Source organism: Schistocerca gregaria, chromosome 3 (genome assembly GCF_023897955.1).
Source record: "Schistocerca gregaria isolate iqSchGreg1 chromosome 3, iqSchGreg1.2, whole genome shotgun sequence".
In the NCBI taxonomy this organism is placed as follows: Eukaryota; Metazoa; Arthropoda; class Insecta; order Orthoptera; family Acrididae; genus Schistocerca; species Schistocerca gregaria.
The window spans coordinates 425,935,739-425,952,769 of NC_064922.1; the positions used below are offsets into that span (position 1 = coordinate 425,935,739).

General features: G+C 41.7%; 1 protein-coding gene across 3 annotated transcripts in view; it reads left to right on the top strand.

Annotated features, from left to right (window-relative positions):
- Positions 1-17,031, top strand: part of LOC126356206 (eukaryotic translation initiation factor 5B) — a 406,256-nt gene that overhangs the window by 66,707 nt on the left and 322,518 nt on the right. For all 3 annotated transcript variants that reach the window (XM_050007014.1, XM_050007012.1, XM_050007013.1), the window contains exon 5: positions 15,992-16,109. In XM_050007014.1, the coding sequence (XP_049862971.1) occupies positions 15,992-16,109 (118 nt within the window). The remainder of the gene's footprint in view (positions 1-15,991; positions 16,110-17,031) is intronic.

The following is a 17,031-nucleotide window of genomic DNA, read 5'->3' on the forward strand; positions in this document are numbered from 1 at the left end:
TGCTCTTCAACAGTGGGAAGCAAAAAGGTGCTTAAAACATCAATGTAGGTCTGTGCTGTGATAGTACCACACAAAACCACAAGGGGTGCAAGCCTGCTCCATGAAAAACATGACCACACCGTAACACCACTGCCTCATAATTTCACTGTTCGCACTACACACACTGGCAGATGACGTTTTCCGGGCATTCGCCATACCCACACCCTTCCATCGGATCGCCTCATTATGTACCGTGATTTGTCACTTCACATAGTGTTTTTCCATTGTTTAATTGTCCAATGTTTACACTTCTCAAGCGAGGTGTTGTTTGGCATTTACCGATGTGCTGTGTGGCTTATGAGTAGCCGCTCGACCATCAAATCAAAGTTTTCTCACCTCTCGCCTACTGCCATAGTGCTTGCAGTGAATCCTGATGCAGGAATTCTTGTGTGATGGTCTGGATAGATGTCTGCCTATTACACATTGCAACCCTCTTCAACTGTCGGCGGTCTCTGTCAGTCAACAGACGAGGTCAACCTGTACTCTTTTGTGCTGTACATGTCCTTCCATGTTTCCACCTCACTACCACATCGGAAACTGTGGACCTAGGGATCTTTAAGAGTGTGGAAATCTTGCATACAGATCTATGACACAAGTGACATCCACTCACCTGACCATGTTTCAAGTTTGTGATTTCCATAGAGTTCCCCAGTCTACACTCTCAAGATGTCTAATGAGTACTGAGATTGCTGGTATGGAGTACCTGGCAGTAGGTGGCAGCACAATGCACCTAATATGAGAAACATTTGTTTTTGGTGGTGTCCGGATACTTTTGATCACATAGTGTATAATGCCTTTCCCCTAGGGCCTTAGCCAGTAATGGTTGGGATAGACTTGTTGAAATGGGAACTGTTCAATGCTACAAACATTCTACAACTATAAGCTAAGTACGTATTTTGGTGATCACCAACGGGTGTTGTGGGAGAATATGCATTACAGGGAGCGTGTGTTAATCACATTGATAAGAAAAGTAGAAACCTCTACAAAGAAAAACTCTCAACCTTTATTTTAACAATAATGTTGTGACATGTAAAGATATCAGAAATGGAGGAGGAGTGGGAAAGGTGAGTAATGCCATGAAATGAGTAAATGGAGGGAGTTGGAAAAACAGTGGCTTTCATCCCTACATTGGAGACTCCAACACTTCCTGAGTACTTCAAAGTGGGACTTACTCACTTCATAATGTGTTACTACATTCCACCAAAACCATACATTGGATTAAAGTTCGGAACACATACAACTTAATGTAATGGTGAAGCAACCTAGGGAATGATCTTGGGGACACCTTGCACTCTCTCTCACCCTATTTTTTGAGTAGTTGCTCTGGCAAGCATGTCTGCCCCCTCCCTCCACATCAATTGCTTTGGCAACCATCCATTATGGAGCAAGGGATATAAATCTTTTTGCTGTAGAGAGAAAAATTCAGAAACTGAAGGCTGGCAAATGAATATGGTACTGATGGTGAAGTAAGGAAGCCTTTAAAGCATGTAGCCTCCAGTTTTGCTATGTCATTAAGAATGTCGCAGCAAAGATATGTAACGCCATGCAGATAGAAGGCGATATTGTCGTTCATACTAACTGCAACTGCAAATGATCCAGCAAGATAATCTCAACAGTTTGCTGTCTTGAATTTCAGAGACCACCACAAGTAAAACCAAAGGAAATGGCAAGTAGGAAAGTATTTGGCCAGGAGCCACATTCAAATGGCAGTATTGTATTGTCATATCAAACCTAGCTACTCTCTCCTATTAAAAAAATGTATAAGCGAATGAAAAACAGAGGAGGAATCTCCTGTATAAATGAAGGCTGCTCTATAATATCAAGGCACTAGTCTACCTACCTACCTGCCTACCTACCTACCTGCTTAAAACATGGCCCCCATTATCTTTGACTCCCCCCCCCCCCCAAAAAAAGGAGTATATTGAAGTCAAACCACACCACTAAAAATAGGCCCCATAATAAAATAGAATATGGTTGGTTTCAGGATTCTTGCATAAGAATTTAAGTGTAGAGAAGAGCCTTGTGTTTCTATCTCCTGGAGACCTACTTTGAAGGTTCTGCTGCACCTGTGTTAATGGGCAACAATACACACACAAAGGATGGTCTTATTGGTGACAGGGCTATACATGGAACTGCTTTTTATGCTGACAAATGCCACTCCTCACCAATACCTCTTATGCTTGAATTTCAAGCAGGTGCAGGTGAAATGTGTGTTACTGCAATGGTGAGTTCTCTTTAACCTGTAACTTGATGACTACACATAAAAGCTCTCTATCACTACCTTACGAAGCTGTCCCTTATCCTAGGATTTTTCAGTGCAGCTGACATGTTTTGAGACTCTGCCAACATCTGTCCCTGGAATCGACTTGCTGAAAGCCGCCGTCTCACGCCTCGGTGCATCATCACCTGAACAGAGTTTAAAGGCTGTACTTCAGTGCTGCAGTAAAGTTGTTATCAGCTGTTAACCTACGCTTCTGCCTGGCTGCTCTTGCAGATGTGGCTCACTGGGTTTTTGTCTTCCTGAAAGACTAGTGTCAGGAAGGAAGCTACTTACATCGGTGAATTGGGTGCTCTACAGCCAGCTGTCTGTGTATAAATGCTGTGGCAGTGTTCAGTACATTGTGAATTTCATTATGCGTGATTTATCAAGCTGCTGAAGCAGCCAGTGCAGTTGCTTCTGATCAATTTGGTGAAGAATGCTGGTTTGCTATAAAAGTCAGATAGCTGTATTTTTGAAGATTCAGGTGCAGACCATCAGCAGAAGACCCAGCAACCTGTTGTATAGAAAGACCAACAGTGTGTAGAGTGATTGAACCTGGCTGAAGGCAGTCGTGGCACAAGTTGATGAAAGTAGTCAGTCACTCCATTTCAGCACCCACAGAAAAGAAGTCAATTGGAAGAATCTCTGGTCATGCATATCAACATTTGTCATTGCTGTGCAATGGGGAAGTTTCTAACATCTCCCATTGAATTGGCTGAGGAAATGTCACATTATGTTCACCATTTAATGTCTGTGAATGCCAAGGTTCTTATTCCCATCACTGTGACGAAGATATGGAGAGGGAACAGTTGGATTTTAACCTCATCAACCAGGAATCATACTATAGTCCCTTCTCCATTTGGAAATTGGAATTGGCTCTATCATTGTCTAACAATATAGCTCCACTACCAGATATTATGCAAAATAAAATGTACAGTATGTAAATATTAGATACAAAGAGATTATTCATGATATTGTTGATAATATTTCAGCTGAGGGAAATTCAACATGTAGTGAGAAACCTTTGTGATCCCTCTTACGAACTTAGGAGATATTTCCAAATAGCTACTGCAGTGTTTCTTTGATGAAATGATTGGGAAAGACTGTGGAATGAGCAATCGAATTTCATTGGAAGAGGACTTTTTAAACCAAAGGGACTCCTCAGCTGCTTCTGGAGTGGATTAAAGATGTACCATTCAAACTCAATAATATCACCCTGTTGGAGGCTGTGAAGAAATAATTATTTCCACAGCAATACTACTTCATAATGTCTTTTCGACACTAAAATAATTTGTGATACAACCTGGAGGTATGTCATCCTGAGACTGCTCCTCAGTTTGGTGTTCTTGTGGGTGGTTGATAGAATTTTTTTAGCTATAGAACTGGAAATTCATTTTCAGATTCACACACTTCTGACCATTAAAATTGTTACACCAAGAAGAAATGCAGATGATAAACGGGTATTCATTGCACAAATATATTATACTAGAACTGACTTGTGAGTATTTTCACGCAATTTGGGTGCATAGATACTGAGAAACCAGTACCCAGAACAACCACCTCTGGCCGTAATAACGGCCTTGATACTCGTACGCTTGGGCATTGAGTCAAACAGAGCTTGGATGGTGTGTACAGGTAGAGCCGCCTATGCAGCTTCAACACGATACCACAGTTCGACAAGAGTAGTGACTGGCGTATTGTGACGAGCCAGTTGCTCAGCCACCATTGACCAGATGTTTTCAATTGGTGAGAGCTCTGGAGAATGTGATGACCAGGGCAGCAGCCGAACATTTTCTGTATCCAAGAAGGCCCGTACAGGACATGCAACATGAAGTCGTGCATTATCCTGCCGAAATGTAGGCTTTTGCAGGGATCTAATGAAGGGTAGAGCCATGGGTGGTAACACATCTGAAATGTAACATCCACTGTTCAAAGTTCCGTCAATGCGAACAAGACGTGACCGAGACGTGTAACCAATGGCACCCAATATCATCACGCCGGGTGATACGCCAGTATAGCGCTGACGAATACACGCTTGCCTTGTGCGTTCACCATGATGTCGCCAAACACGGATGCGACCATCATGATGATGTAAACAGAACCTGTATTCATCTGAAAAAAGGACGTTTTGGCATTCGTGCACACAGGTTCGTCGTTGAGTACACTATCGCAGGTGCTCCTGTCTGTGATGCAGCGTCAAGGGTAACCGCAGCCACGGTCTCTGGGCTGATAGTCAATACTGCTGCAAATGTCGTCGAACTGTTTGTGCAGATGGTTGTTGTCTTGCAAATGTCTCCATTTGTTGACTCAGGGATAAAGATGTGGTTGCACGATCCATTTCAGCCATGCGAATAAGATGCCTATCATCTCGACTGCTAGTGATATGAGGCCATTGGGATCCAGCATGGCATTCTGTATTACCCTCCTGAACCCACCGATTCCATATTCTGTTAACAGTCATTGGATCTCGACCAACGTGAGCAGCAATTTCGTGATACGATAAATCGCAATCGCGATAGGCTACAATCCGACCTTTATCAAAGTCGGAAACGTGATGGTACGCATTTCTCCTCCTTACACAAGGCATCACAACGACGTTTCACCAGGCAACACTGGTCAACTGCTGTTTGTGTATGAGAAATCGGTTGGAAACTTTCCTCATGTCAGCACATTGTAGGTGTCGCCACCAGCGCCAACCTTGTGTGAATGCTCTGAAAAGCTAATCATTTGCATGTGACAGCATCTTCTTCCCGTCGGTTAAATTTCGCATCTGTAGCATGTCATCTTCGTGGTGTAGCAATTTTAATGGCCAGTTGTGTATATCCAGGAGAATTTTGCCCTTTGGGAAGTATTTTAAGTGTAACCCAGTTTGCTATTCCAATAACTAGCATAATGTCTGCAATGAAGAACTATATCCATTTTTAACTTTCTGAAGATTTTTCTTGCTTGTGCACATTTTCCATGTTGGTAACTACAGAATGTCACATGTGCTTCATTCTTCAGAGATTGTAGTGAATTAAAACCATTAACTTTATTTTGCAAAAGACCACATTTGTATATCTTAATCTTCCTCATTGACTTTTTAATGTATAAAGTGTATGATTATGGGAAATTATTTTTGGTTTCAAAATATTGGTAAATTCCTAGGTTTCAGTTTGGTGGATGCTGCATCACCTTAAGGTGAAGACACTCAAAGAAATACCTGCAAATGAAGTGCAAATGTTTGCTTCATGTAGCAGCATATATAAAGTGCTCATCAGTCTCATTCCCTGCAGGAATTTCAAAGTAGCGAGCTTAAAGGACATGGACAGCTGGCACTAGATGGGAATTTGGGTTGGCTGGGAGACATGCCAAGATAGTCTGCACAGTTGTGATAAAAAGTGTCCAAATGGTGCAGTGGTTAACGCAACTGCCTAGTAGTATACCGAGCGAGGTAGCGCAGGCACATTGGACTCGCATTTGGGGTACGATCGTTCAAACTCGCGTCTGGCCATCCTGATTTAGATTTTCCGTGATTTCTCTTAATCGCTTCAGGCAAATGACAGGGTGGTTCCTTTAAAAGGGCACAGCTGCCTCCCTTCCTCATCCTTTTCTAATCTATTGGGACCAATGACGTCCCCCGAGTCAACCAACCAACTACCTACTAAGTGGGAGGTCCTGGGTTCTAATCTCGGGTCTGGTACACATTTTCACTTGTCATTGCAGATTCTGCAGAGTCCCTAAGGTGCTGACATCGGTAATTCCTTTCTTTTCTCCTCATCCATATTCAAGTTACATAGTGGTGGTGCGGATTTGTTTATTCCGCCCTTCCAAGTGCACAGTTTGATTATTTCTTCTCTTCACATGTTACATTCTACTAAATTGTTCATTAATTATCAGTCACTCTTACCTAAATATTAGCTTCTAATAGTGTAAGGGAATGTTGTGGAATGTCCCAGAACTTCTGAACACAGAAGGACAGGCACTGTTTGTATTAGCAGATGTTGGCTCTCTCTGCAGATCTATCTCAGAGGGACATCCTCCTTTTTTTCCTAAATAATTATACAGCCAGGTATTATTAATAAATTGCTAAGTTTCGAAAGCTGTTTCACATTGCGATAATGGGAACTAATGATGTGAACTGCTAATCATCACGAACTTGACTATAATCTACCTACCTTTGGGCTCTGAAGGAAGAGAGGGGAATGGGGGAAGGGAGGTGGTAGTAGCTGCCTGCTGGTCTGCCCTCCCAAACAGATTGACATTGCCATATATTCCAAAAAAAGTTGCTAATTCTTTTTATGGAACATCATCACAGTAAGACTGATTGGAATGAAAGAATTAATTTGTTTCACTAACTGCTTTCATTCATATTCCACAAGGATGCTGACGACCAAATTCTTGAGCACCATAAAGTGACCATACATGACCACCACATAGCAGTACTGTTTCATAATCAACAATATGGGCTTTTGATGAACTGTCCCACTGTTGACAAATCAGCTGTGGCGATGTTACAAGTTTAAGAAATTACTTAAATAATGTTCTGTAGGACTACGTATTTAGGTACTCTTGTCAGGTACCTCATGGGTCTTTAGTTTGTCTTGAGATATGTCTGTAACTTTGGATCAAAGAGGGAAACTAGATTCTACAGTATTCTGATGACTGACCGTGTCCTCAGTGAGTACCCTTCTACGAAACTATCTATTGATGGCTGGTTCTACAGCCAGTTATTGAAGCTAATATCCTTTTATACATCCTCAAAGTTTCAAATGACAATATCTGTCAGGTGCAACCAGGATGTCCACTGCCACTTTCATAAGTCATCTATGATTTGTAACATACCAGATTCTACTTGTACTGTGACACAATGACTTGGCTGCTAGCTGTTCCTGTATCTACAGCTTTACTCCAAAAACTAGTGTGAAGTGTTTGGCAGAGGGTACTTTCCACTGTAAATCTATAAATATTTCTTCCCACTCCATTTGAATATGGAACACTTGAAGAATACTTGCATAACTGCCTCTGTGCACCATTATTAGTCTAATCTTATCTTCACAGGCCATTTGAAAGTTAATGTGAAGGGGACTGTTGTGTATTTGTAGAATCTTTGTGTAATACTGGTTCTTAAAAGTTTATAATGTGGATTGTCTATCTTCAGGCATCTGCCAATTGAGGTTTTTCAGAATGATCTCTTGTTGGTCAACAAATTTGTGACCATTTGTGCCACTGTTATTTTTTTTTTTATGTATCTTCATTTTCCTGTGTTAGTCTTATTTGGTATGGGTCCCACACACTCAGGTAATATTCTAGGATGAGTTGCACGAATGTATTATAAGCAGTCTTCTTCATGGATTAGTTGCACTGTTCCAATATCTTAACTAAGAACCTGCTTTACCTGTAACTTAACCCTTTTGATCATCTCCCCCTCCCTCAAATCATAACAACTAAGTATCTGTGAGAGTTGATTGATTTAAGCTCTCACTCACTAACATTTTTGCTACAGGATACTACATTTCTATGTTCTGTAAAGTGTACACTTTTACATTTGTGTATATTTAAAGCAAGTTGCCAATCTTTGGACTGCTTTGAAATTTTATCAATATCTGACAATACTTGCACCTTTTTTTCTGGTTGATAATTGAGTCAGTAGAAAATCTGAGATCATTGTTAATGCTGTTTGCCTGATTATTAATATACAACACTGGCTTAGTTCCTGTTGATTCGCTCCTGTTTGACTGTATGGCTTGCAGAGATTTTTGTTTTGTTTTTCTTTAATCCAATTTTTATTTTGTTCACAAATTGCAACACCTTCTAAGCTTTTCACATTAATTAAGCCTATAGATGCAGGGTCTAAAAAGTGATTCTGTTAGCTGGAAGCCAAAGTTTTTGCTAATCATACCTTTTGCATTCTTGTGAAGATATTTCTGTAGCAACTTCCATCCCCTAACAAATACTACTTTTATACTTAATCAAAAAGTGTAGTTCCAATTTCCATAAATTTAGCTTTAAAACTTTTTAATGTAACAAAATATTGTATTATATCTAAAAACAAAGATGATGGGACTTACCAAGAAAAAGCACTGGCAGGTCGATAGACAAACAAACATACACACAAAATTCTAGCTTTCGCAACCAACGGTTGCTTCTTCAGGAAAGAGGGAAGGAGAGAGAAAGACGAAAGGATGTGGGTTTTAATGGAGAGGGTAAGCAGTCATTCCAATCCCGGGAGCGGAAAGACTTACCTTAGGGGGGAAAAAGGACAGGTGTACACTCGCGTGCGCGCTCACACACACACACACACACACACACACACACACACACACACACACATTCATCTGCACATACACAGACATAAGCAGACATTTGTAAAGGCAAAGAGTTCAGGCAGAGATGTCAGTCGAGGTGGAAGTACAGAGGCAAAGAAGTTGTTGAAAGGCAGGTGAGGAATGAGGGGCGGCAGCTTGAAATTAGCGGAGGTTGAGGCCCGGCGGATATCGAGAAGAGAGGATATACGGAAGGGCAAGTTCCCATCCCCGGGGTTCTGACCGGTTGGTGTTAGTGGGAAGTATCCAGATAACTCGGACAGTGTAACACTGTGCCAAGATGTGCTGGCCGTGCACCAAGGCATGTTTAGCCAAATATTCCGCACGTCCAGGGCCTCGCTGCGATGGAGCACTTCCTTTCGCGCCGACCACCTGCCACCCTACCTAAAACCTCTTTCCTCATTACCTTAGCCAGCTTCATCCTGACCCACAACTTCTTCACTTTTGAAGGCCAGACATACCAACAATTAAAGGGAACAGCCGTGGGTACCAGGATGGCCCCCTCGTACGCCAACCTATTCATGGGTCGCTTAGAGGAAGCCTTCTTGGTTACCCCGGCCTGCCAACCCAAAGTTTGGTACAGATTTATTGATGACATCTTCATGATCTGGACTCACAGTGAAGAACAACTCCAGAATTTCCTCTCCAACCTCAACTCCTTTGATTCCATCAGATTCACCTGTTCCTACTCCAAAACCCATGCCATTTTCCTTGACATTGACCTCCATCTGTCCAATGGCCAGCTTCACACGTCCGTCCACATCAAACTCACCAACAAACAACAGTACTTCCATTATGACAGCTGCCACCCATTCCACATCAAACGGTCCCTTCCCTACAGCCTAGGTCTTTGTGGCAAACGAATCTGCTCCATTCCGGAATCCTTGAACCATTACACCAACAACATGAAAACAGCTTTCGCATCCTGCAACTACCCTCCCGACCTGGTACAGAAGCAAATAACCAGAGCCACTTCCTCATCCCCTCAAACCCAATACCTCCCACAGAAGAACCACAAAAGTGCCCCACTTGTGACAGGATACTTTCCGGGACTGGACCAGACTCTGAATGTGGCTCTCCAGCAGGGATACGACTTTCTCAAATCCTGTCCTGAAATGAGATCCATCCTTCGTGAAATCCTCCCCACTCCACCAAGAGTGTCTTTCCGCCGTCCACCTAACCTTCGTAACCTCTTAGTTCATCCCTTCGAAATCCCCAAACCACCTTCCCTACCCTCTGGCTCCTACCCTTGTAACCGCCCTCGGTGTAAAACCTGTCCCATGCACCCTCCCACCACCACCTACTCCAGTCCTGTTACCCGGAAGGTGTACACGATCAAAGGCAGAGCCACGTGATTTACCAACTGACCTGCCTACACTGTGAAGGTTTCTGCCGGAATGACCAGCAACAAACTGTCCATTCGCATGAATGGACACAGGCAGACAGTGTTTGTTGGTAATGAGGATCACCCTGTGGCTAAACATGCCTTGGTGCACAGCCAGCACATCTTGGCACAGTGTTACACCGTCCGAGTTACCTAGATACTTCCCACTATCACCAACCTGTTAGAACTCCGAAGATGGGAACTTGCCCTTTAGTATACCCTCTCTTCTCGATATCCGCTAGGCCTCACCCTCCGCTAATTTCAAGTTGCCGCCGCTCATACCTCACCTGTCTTTCACCAACTTCATTGCCTCTGTACTTCTGCCTCGACTGACATCTCTGCCCGAACTCTTTGCCTTTACAAATGTCTGCTTGTGTCTGTGTATGTGCGGATGGATAAGTATGTGTTTGCGCGGGAGTGTACACCTGTCCTTTTTTCCCCCTAAGGTAAGTCTTTCCGCTCCCGGGATTGGAATGACTCCTTACCCTCTCCCTTAAAACCCACATCCTTTCGTCTTTGCCTCTCCTTCCCTTTTTCCTGAAGAAGCAACCGTTGGTTGCTAAAGCTTGAATTTTGTGTGTGTTTGTTTGTGTGTCTATCAACCTGCCAGCGCTTTTGTTTGGTAAGTCCCATCATCTTTGTTTTTAGATATATTTTTCCCATGTGGAATGTTTCCCTCTATTATATTCATATCAAAATATTTTATTAAAAATTTTCATCCCCTGTTGCACTCCCTTAGGGATTCAATGTCCAGAAATACTGAAACACACACACACACACACACACACACACACACACATTTATTTCTGACGGAGAAGTCAAATTCCAATTGTTATAGATGTAGCCTTAAAAACCTTTCAGTTGTTCTTTAGTAATTAGTTGTTAAAAACTTTCAGCCATTATTTTACCGCCTTAGTGGTTGAATTTCCAGAAATGCTGAAACACACATTTTTTATTTTCTGGCTAAGAAACCGATTATCAGTTTTCGTAGTTCTAGCTTCAAAATTACCATAATAGCAACATACTTTCAGCCTTTCATCCCCTTAGGAGTGGAATTTCAGGCAATCCCTTCTTAAATGAGGGGTACAGATACGATCCATGCCCTCTCCAAACTTCCAAGTTTCAATTCTTAGCCGTTTGGGCTGGGCGATGATGAGTCAGTAAATCAGTCTGACCCTATTTTATCCCCTTTGGGGTTGAAACACGTAGTTTTTCATCCCTAACTGAGAAGTCAAACACCAATTTTCAAATATTTAGCTTTAAAAATACTTCAGCAATGAGGTATATTCATATAATGCCTCACCCCCTATTTCACCTGCTTAAGGGTTGAATTGCCAGAAACAGTGACATGCATATGTTTTATTTCTAACAGAGAAGCCAAATACAATTTTTCGTAGATTTAGCTTAAAAAATGTTTGACAGTGAATTATTTCCATAGAAACTTCCATCCCTGTTTTACTCCCATAGGGGCTGAATTCTCAAAATCAGTGAAGCATGTTTTGCTACTTCTGAGAAGCTAAATGTAAATTTACATAGTTGGCTTTAAAAATGCTTCCACAATAAAATATTTTCTTAAAAAGACTCATCTCCTATTTCACACCCTTGGGGGTTCGGTTTCCAAAAACACTGAAAAACATATTTTTTTTTGTTTGTAACTGAGAAGTGTTCATAGATATAGTCTTAAAATAGTTTAGTAGTTCTTTAATGGTGATATATTATCAAAAAAACTACTTAACAGCTGGTTTTATCTTTGCATATTGTAAATTACTACTAAAACCCTGAGCACAGCCCTCTGAGAAACGCATCAGTAACGAGTCACATTTGGTGCTTTCGTTGGGTGGGTATAAGAGACTACCTCTCCCTGCAATATCAACCTCGAGAGGTATCTGGTTGGCTACTCATTTGTACCGATACTCCCAACATTTCCTCCTTTTCACCTCTCCCCTCCCCCTCACCCGAACCCCTTTTTCCCCTCACCTTTTAAGTCTCCACAGATTAATATTGCTTTTAATTAGCACTGTATATAAAATACCCAGGCAACTTCGTAGTCATTATTTTGAGTTTCGATATTAATATGCCACAACAACTAAACCTCTTTTGTAGAGAGGGCACCGTGGTTTTCATCACATACATTGTCACTATGAGCTGAGCATTTTGAGGATATAGGGACAGCTGACAAAAAAAAAAAAACCCTCCCATGAAACAACAAGAATCATCACCATCATTCTTTCCCTGCATGCTCTTGCATATCAGATCTTACAAAAGTCACAGAATTTCCTCTCCCTCCTCTCTCTCCCAGCCTCTCTACCTGTGAATCGGTTAGAAGAGGAAGATAAGGGTATACCACACCTGCCGAGACATTCTAGTAACTAAAGTGACCGTATAGTACTTTGACAGTTATTCCCCAGAAAAAGATGACATCTATGACAAGTTTAGATATTAATCAACATTCTTCTATTAAGACTCATTTTTGTAGGTAACTTTCTGTGTGATATTTTGATCCTTTATATAATTCATATATGCTATAGATTATTATTTATAAAATTTGGATTCTGTCAAGAGAAGGTAATTAAACATTAAATATATTTAATTTGTTATATATAATAAGGTTAATTGATAACATGTGTCAGCAGGTAATATGCATCACTTAACTTTGTAGTAATTCTCTAGATGATACTCAGAAACTGCTATCTGGCTTTGGCTAGGAATATGATGGGCCCCACTCATAAGGGCCTGGGAAAAGTGTTACAAAACTCTTAATAAAAGAGGATGTGAACCGAAATTGGTACATGACATACCTTTATGTTGTGAAAGGAAGGTACGTTACAAGATGTGCTGGAAGTGACCTCCCCCCATTTACAATCACAGTTAAACACACCACTGCATGTTCATGAATGTTTCAGCCATAGTATAGGGTGTGACTGCCTGGATTTCATGACAGATGTTCTCATGTAGCTCATTGGTGGTGTGTGGTTAGTTCTTATACTCGTTATTGTTAAGGTGAGCCAACAGAAAACAAGTCAGATGATTTTGGGGGCCATGATCTGGTAGAAATCACTATCGGAGAAAAATTATTCCACTACAGAGTCTCAATCACTTTAGACATTGTCCCATCTTACTGTTACCAGCCAAGTATCAGTAGCCTCACCATCAAACTGGTTCGTAAATTCATGAAATCATATCTGATTTACTTAATGATGATCATAATGTCAACAAAAAGTTGGTCTGTTGGTGTGCCATTGTAATAACGTACAGAATGCGCTCACCTTCTGTGAATGAAGGGGTTTCTCAACTACAATACGCTGGTTGTTACTGCTCCCTAAACATGCTTCTTGTTAGATCACTTATCCTGACAAGTGCAGCCACACTTCATCACTGGGCTTTGTGTACGGCAGGAATCCTGGCCTTTCAACAGTAAATTAGTGACATCGGTGGTGGTGGGTTAGGCATTTATCATGGTCAGTCAGTATCACTTAATGAACGAATGCCTGCAAACTTGTAATGACACATGCCTGCTTTCTAATCAGCTCTGTGACAAAGCTATATGATAGTCCATATCCTTGCACTAAATGGCTAAGAGACTATTTGAGTGACACCAACAATCATGTCTGAACATCATCCACTCTTTTCTCTGATAACCCGCCTCCCCTCCCCTCAAGCCTTGAATACAGTGTGTAGATGGATAATGTTGACCACCGAACCGTTCAAGGAACAGTTGCTTACATTTCATAGGGGAGCCAATTATTCAATACTGTTTTACAGGAAAAATTGCTCTTATACAAAATGCTGATACAAGTCACATGAAGCACCATGAACAGTAAGCCATGCTATACTGAAACACAAGACCCTCGCACAGTTCATGGAACCTCATTGTTGCCACATTTTGCAGTTTCTACCAAACTGATGAGTTACGTGAGGATACTGCAGTGAAAGCTGATACTCTCAGCAACATTCGCCAACATGAAATGCCGTTTGTGTGAGTAGGTCACTTCCAACATCTCTTGCAATGTACCTTCATTTCCCAACCACAAAGGGTATGTCATACGTAAATTTAGTTTCATATTATCTTCTGTTAAGCTTTTTATAGCACTTTTTCCGAATCCCATTAGACTGGGACACCATGTACGAGGGTCGACTGAAAAGTAATGCTTCCAACCTTTGTAACTCTTCAACAGTTGACAGCATTGGTATGCAGCAGATACTGGCTTGTTCAGTAGCCTCTTCTCTACAGCTCCAGTTGGCGAGAAGCCTTAGCATTGAATGGTTGTGTTGTTACAGTGTGAAGTATGGAACCATGCACAGACGGTCAGTAATGCGATTTGAGCAATGTGCAGTCATTGAATTCTCGACAGCAGAAGGTGTCACTCCAAAGGAGATTCATCAGAGAATGAAAGCAGTTTAAGGTGATTGTGTTGATGGGAGTACTGTGCATCGTTGCCAAATAAGTTTAAAGGTATTGAGGCGAGAACACCTGACCTGCGTGACAAACGCGGAGTTGGACGGCCCGTGACAGCAACCACCGAGTTTCACAAGCAGAATTTTGACAGATTGATTCAGGACAATTGTCGTATCACTCAGAGAGAAACTGCAAGCACAATCAGCATTTCACAAGAATGTGTGGGTCACATTATTGCTCAGCTTGGCTATCGGAAGATCTGTGCACGATGGGTACCCCGGATGCTGACACCTGAAATGAAAGCGCACAGACTTGAAATTTGCCAGGATCTCCTCTAGCATGACAAGAATGAAGATGACGCCTTTCTCCATTCAGTTGTGACAGGAGATGAAACGTGGGTACACCATTACGTCCCGGAGATGAAACGTCAGTCTATGGAATATTGACACAAAGACTTGCCCCTGAGAAAGAAATTCAAGAAGCAGCCCTTAGCTGGAAAAATCATGGCCACAGTGTTCTGGGACACAGATGGTGTTATCCATGTTTATTTCCTTGATTGTGGAACAACAACAAATTCAGAGCATTACATCAACAATGCTGCAAACTCTGAAATGATGGCTAACAAGAGTCTGAAAGGAAAAGGGAAATGTTTTCCTACAGCATGGCAATGCCAAACCACACACTTCACATGCCACCACAGCAGAACTTCAGAGACTGAATCTCACCACCGTATGGCATACTCCATACAGTCTAGATTTACCACCATCTGACTTCCATCTGTTCCCAATAATGAAAGACGATTTGTGGGGACGTCATTATGCTTCTGATAAACACATTGAGAGAACTGTGAGACTGTGGTTGCGGGTCAATTTCTTCTGTGACAGATACAGAAAACTTGTTCATCGTTTGCAGAATGCATCCAATTGGCTGGTGGTTATGTGGAAAGTTGAATATTGGTAATTAAAGAACACATTCTGAGGATTATTTCTGCATATGATTTATTAAAAAATTCCCGTCCAAACCCAATTAATGAAGGTGGTGGCATTGCTTTTCAATCAACCCTCATACATGATTATTGTTTTTCTTTGCACTTCTATCTTCTGTGTTCAGCTGATGTGATTGAAACTCAAGCTCTCTTGCTTTATTAAGGCAGATACAAATTATCTGCTTCCATCTCTATTTCATATATCTTTGTTACATTCATTATTAGATGTAAAACAATTTTCCGTGGCTCTATGGCCTGGTCCAGGTCTTTCCATTGGATTCCACAGCAGCAATTTCAGTGTTCCTAATCCAATCGAGTAATCCAACTGGAAAAAGGGGACCAACAGTTCAACATTGAGTCTGAACCACGTATTGACCTGCACATCTTTGAGAGATGGAGGCTAACTTAATGGCACACTGTGAAAAATTTCTGTGGTTGGACAGGGATTCTGTGCTGCTACCTCAGTTTCCAGCCACATGTTTTACCACTAGACTACCGAGCCTGTAAATAGTTACAGTATTTGTAAAGCTAGCTTTTTGACATTTAACAGTATGAAGTTAAGAGACATGTATATTCCTCTCTCTTTGTGTCAGTTACCAAAAGATGAAGTGCCTGTTTGTAGGAACCAGTTAAGAAGGCTGAAGAGAATCAAGAAAGTGATAGACCTGCCACAGTAAAGCCTGAGGAGAAGGTGAAGCCTGAACAAAATGAAGAGAAACAGCCTGTTGAGGGAGAAGAAGGTAAGATTCTGAGTTACTGTTGTCTTGCGACTAAATGTGTTCTTGCATGATTTACAGTGAAAAATGATTTACCAAATAACCAACATCTAAAACAGTTATTACTCTAGCTAAAGTGACACACACACACACACACACACACACACACACACACACACACACACACATTTCGAGCTTTCGCAACCGAAGGTTGCTTCATCAGGAAAGAGGGAAGGAGAGGGACAGGTATACACTCCCGCACACACATACATATCTGTGTGTGTGTGTGTGTGTGTGTGTGTGTGTGTGTGTGTGTGTGGCGCGCGCGTTTATACCTGTCCTTTTTTTCCCCCTAAGGTAAGTCTTTCCACTCCTGGGAGTGGAATGACTCCATACCCTCTCCCTTAAAACGCACATCCTTTCGTCTTTACCTCTACTTCCCTCTTTCCTGATGAAGCAACCTTAGGTTGCGAAAGCTCGAAATTTGTGTGTGTGTTTTTTACCGTCTCCTGTCAACATACCAATGCTTTTGTTTGGTAAGTTACAGCATCTTTGTTTTTAGATATATTTTTCCCACATGGAATGTGTTGACAGATGGAAGTTCTTTATAGTGAGGTAAAAACCTTAAGGTAATTCTCTCTCTCTCTCTCTCTCTCTCTCTCTCTCTCTCTCTCTCTCTCTCTCTCTCTGTGTGTGTGTGTGTGTGTGTGTGTGTGTGTGTGTGTGTGTGTGGCGCGCGCGCGCCGGAGGGGGGTTGGTCAGTACAGTATTATTTTTGTGAGAGTATTAATGCATTACTTGGTTGGGTCCTTCTTACACTACTTGTGTTGGTTTAGTTTTAAAGTAGTTAAAAGCTGATACCAAAAAAAAGTAAAGGTATTTATGAAAGAAGTTCTCCCCTCCCCAAAACCGGAGTAAAGTTTGCATTTGTTATTTCACCTCCTAG